General features: G+C 32.3%; 1 protein-coding gene across 1 annotated transcript in view; it reads right to left on the bottom strand.

Annotated features, from left to right (window-relative positions):
• LOC106867240 (galanin receptor type 1) overlaps positions 1-5000 on the bottom strand; it is a 99119-nt gene that overhangs the window by 14781 nt on the left and 79338 nt on the right. Inside the window, exon 3 of the mRNA XM_089366567.1 lies at positions 285-406. Coding sequence (XP_089222693.1) covers positions 285-406 — 122 coding nt within the window. The remainder of the gene's footprint in view (positions 1-284; positions 407-5000) is intronic.

Raw genomic sequence — 5000 nt, forward strand, 5'->3', positions numbered from 1 at the left:
TACCATACTCTAGACCTAACATAACGCCAAGTTTAACACCCGGCCATCGGTCATTGAGGGTATTTAGCCATTTGGCTATTGTTGAGAGCTTTTGAAAAATGAACATTTTCTCAGCTCCCACTCCACCCATTTTGTTTTCGTTTGCCTGCAGGCATTGAAATGCAGATATTTACGATTGGTATAGGTTGCGTTCATCGCGCTAAAGTGGGAGAGAAACAGTTAAGTTTGAGACTTCTCATCAATGACTAACTTAAACAAAAGCAAAGAAACTATCGCATACCTACCTCTCTACACTCATCATTGTAAGCGTCATAACAGAGCAAATCATGGAGACATTTTGTACATAGTGAACCATTTTACACAGCACGAAACCCATTGTCCAGGTAAATGAGAAAAAGGCGATTCCCTGCAAAGAATACAAGAAAAGTTAAAAGACTGAATAATTTTTGATACTAATTAGCAATAGTCTCTTTTACAAATGAACAAAGGACATCATCAAAGCAGAAGTCAATTGACGCAAGCTGAGATACAGAAGTATATACAGGTTAGAGCATAAATTAGGATGGAGAATATTCTTTTCTACTCTAGGCACAAGGCCCGAAATTTTAGGGGAAGGAGCCAGTCGATTAGATCGACCCCAGTACGCAACTGGAACTTAATTTATCGATCCTGAAAGGATGAGAGCAAAGTCGACCTCGGCGGAATTTGAACTCAGGACGTAAAGACAGACGAAATAAGACGGAGGATATTATAAGAGTACTTTACAGGTTATAAACGGTATAAATAATTTTCTTAAAGCCCAAAACAACGCAAGTTATAAGAAAAAACCCTAAAAATATAGATCGTTGATGAGTACTATTATGCGGTATTTCAATATTTTAGGTTTAAGACCCCTCCTCAGGAAATTACTAGAGAAGGGGTCTTGACTATGAAATATTGAAATACCAGGTAAAATAATATAGTTAAAAACATTTAAATACATCAGACAATGCTTCATGAAAACTGTACAACTCTATGATAGTGTACATCAAATTAAAAAAATATTGTAATGTATATTATATAATGTACTTTACAGTATCTTTACGACATGATAAAATGTAATGAAAACATAAATATTTACACTATTTTTCCACAAGAATTTCTGGAAATTTTTAAATGAGTTGACAGTATTGAAAAGTGATTATCTATACATTGATTACAGTAGACTGCTTCCACTTACAAAACCAGTAACAGTAGATGAACTGAAGATGGTGATTGAACGAGGAATCGCATGAAGAGCAAAAGGAATGGTTCTTCAAGTTTTCCATCCCACTGTTTCGCGTTATCAGTAAATGTCTAGATCAGAACAGTCGTCAGTTTGAAAGCAGATGTTCATAAAATGATTAAAATTCTGTTTGTAGATTCTATTAGCTTTTGAAAATGAAATAAATTTAAGAAACAGTTGGAAGTTATGTACATGGTGTTGCCATAGGCCGTAATGGTGATGTTGGTGTTGATAACACCGATAGAAGATACCGTGTGTGTGTATGTGTGAGAGAGAGAGAGAGAAATAAAGAGATAGATGAATAGATAGATAGATTGATAGATAGATAGATAGATAGATAGAGAGGAGATTGGGATGTGAGCAGAGACAAAGTGTGATTTGGAAATAGTGGAAACACATTAAATAAACACGTTAGATAAAGAAAAAGAGACAGAAAGTATGACCAGGTATTCTAAGATGGAAGAGGAGGAGGAGGAGGAGGAGAGTAAGTTACAATAAACAAGTGAAAGAGTGGGAGAAAATTGGGAGATTTGAATTTGAAGATGGAAGGTGACATAAAGAATTTGAAGATGTAGCAAAGTGTTTGATGTCACTTTATCTTTAGTTATCGCAGTGACATAATTAATCCTCTCTTTAATTAATTAATTAATTAATCCTCTCTTTGAGTTGATTTGAAGTGTTTGTGAAGTGTATTAATGCAGTCTCATCTAAAAATATTTTTTTCATTACATAACGGAAAAATGCTTGCAGCTTCCCTATAAGTATAGTAATGTTTGCATGTGTATACACACACACATACACACAGACACATAGACACACACGCACAAACACAGACACAGACACATATTTGCATGCATGTATGTGTAACTAAGTATAAATCCATATTTAAAGAGTATGCGAGTGTCAGTGAGTAACTACGGATGGAGTCATGTCAAAATTCTTGCTACATTAGCAGATAAATTGTTTGGCATTCTTCTATCTATCTATCTATCTATCTATCTATCTATCTATCTATCTATCTATCTATCTATCTATCTATCTATCTATCGACATATACATACACATCCACACACACACAAACACACTCACACGTAGATGTAGCTATGTATATATGTATGTATCTATCTATATACACGTACCTACATACACTCATACACACACATACACACACATGCACACATGTTCATTTAGTGTTTTTCCTGGTTACTGGATTGTGTTATGTCGGGGAACAACCTCCAAAGTTTTTCACCCAATAAGAATTATTTTTGATCTTGGTACCTATTTTATCAATGATTATTTATCGAGCCGCCATTTTAATATACACGAACAACATCAACGGTTTGAAGATTTTGCAAATGAAATTCCTTTGATCACAAGTCTGTTCCATCAGGGTTGAACTGATGCTAATTTATATAATCAACCTTAAGTAGATGAAAAGCAAAAAATCGATATCTGAATACACTAATTTGTTTACTTCTTCCCGTCTCCCTTTCGGCTGTCATTATTGATCACATATCTTTTTATGTTTACTAAACAACACCACTCCCATATAGTATTACGTCAAGTGTGTAGCTAATCTTGACATAGCCTTAACCTATTGATAAAACTTTTTTTTTTTATCGAAGGAGTAAATAGAATCTCTTTATGTGTGTTTGTCTGTCTCTTTCTCCCATTGTATGTCTTTGGTTCTTCTTTTCTTTCTTGGATCATGCGATGGATTAAGTTTTAATATGCAGCACTACCGCAATTTGATACAGCGGAGACATTTCTCTTCATGAGATATACTTTGGATCTTGTAAAGAGTAAAAATGAAAAGACAACAAAGAGATAAATTAGAAATATATTATTTCGGTAGAAAATCTGCATTATCAGTAAGCTGTGGCATAACCGTCTATAACCTGAAATATCAACGTGATAATGAAGAAGACTGAACAGTAAAGCTTGTAAAAATATGAAATGACGAAAGTTAATACGTTTGTTACAGAGTACAAGTTCATATGTAAGAGATATGAGCGATTAGTTATTCAATTGTTGGTTGATGTACAAAATGTTTATTGTTTCAAGCATTCAACTAGATATGATCGGTTAAAAAGTCGGCAAAAAGGAAACACTTTTGTTGATGTAGCAATGTATAAATATTAAAACACTATGTATGTGTAAGGAAACCAGCAAAAATTAGGACTAATGGATTTAACAAGAGATTGTGGCTCTATGTTATAATGAAAAAGAAAAACCAAAACAAAAACAAAACTACCCGAATTATTTGCTGATAGGTACATTATTAGTCTAGGATAGCTTAGGTTGAAAAGAGACCAATGTCGAAACGTTGCTTGTCCCAAACTTCCCTTATGTTAATGAATGTAGTATGTTGTGAGGATATATAAATATCTTTATTAGAGAATTTATTTATCACATCAGATCTCCAGGCTAAAGCTAAACATTGGTGCCATCAAGTAGTCGCTAAATCAAAACACACAAATATCATTGTTAGATTCCTTTCAAGCACAAAGCAAAATAAAATACGAAGAGACACGAGGGTATACTTCCTTTTATACAATGATGTTTCTGTGTATTCATGATTTTGTTTAGACTGCGAGAGACATACAAATCTTGAGTGATTCTAATCGCTTGAGCATTTGAGGTTGCGAGTGCCTCCTACAAAATGTTTAATGATGTTCCTTCTGACTCTTTATGCACTGAGTTCAAATGCTGCCGAAATCAACATTGCCTTTCGTTACTTCAGGTTCCATAAAATACACAGAAAAGGAGCAGTCAGGTATTGGAGTCGAGGTACTTGAATAGCCCTTCCCTCACATATACATATACACGTATGTATGTATAAATATATATATATACATACATACATACATACATATATATATATATATATATATATATATATATATATATATATATATATATATATATATATATATATATATATGTATATATATATATATATATATATATATATATATATACAGAGAGAGAGAGATAGAGAGACAGAGAGATCACAGAGAGAGGGAGAGTAGGAGAGAGAGATACATACATACATATATATATATATATACTGCTCCTTCAAGATTTGTCCGTGCTGTAGGAAGTCAATCTGCTATGTCAATATATATATATATATATATATATATATGTACAATTTTAATAATGAAAATATAGATATTTTGCCATATTCCTCAGAACGATTCTAGAGTTAGAAAAACTTGAATAATCAATTCCTTACATTTATATTAAAATATTTTTTCATTTGAAATACACGTAAAGATCAGCTCTGTGTGTATGTGTGTGTGTGTTTGTGAGTGTGTGAATGTGTGTGTTTGTGAGTGTGTGTGTTTTATACCTTAAGGTCAATATGACAAAAAAACATATGAAAAAAATACCAAAAATTGTAAATAAATATTCGATACGTGCTAGACATGTCAACATCGGTAATTAAGAAATTTGATTTCAAGTACTACGATTTTCAAAATGTTACATTTCACTTAAATTATCGGAAGCGTATGAAGTTGGTGACATTTGACTTTCAGTCTCCACGAAAGTCAAAAAAATTTATTATTTTTCTAAAAGTAGATTCTCAGGAAGTTGGCCTTGTACAATTTACAATGTTCCACAAAAAAAAAAAAAGAAAAAGAAAAAAATTCTTCTTTGTATCAGGTTTTTAATGACAATTTAAAATCGAAAACATTTCAAAACAATATTATATTTATTTATATATATTTGT

The sequence above is a fragment of the Octopus bimaculoides genome, chromosome 19 (genome assembly GCF_046866305.1).
Source record: "Octopus bimaculoides isolate indiv1 chromosome 19, ASM4686630v1, whole genome shotgun sequence".
Classification (NCBI taxonomy): domain Eukaryota; kingdom Metazoa; phylum Mollusca; class Cephalopoda; order Octopoda; family Octopodidae; genus Octopus; species Octopus bimaculoides.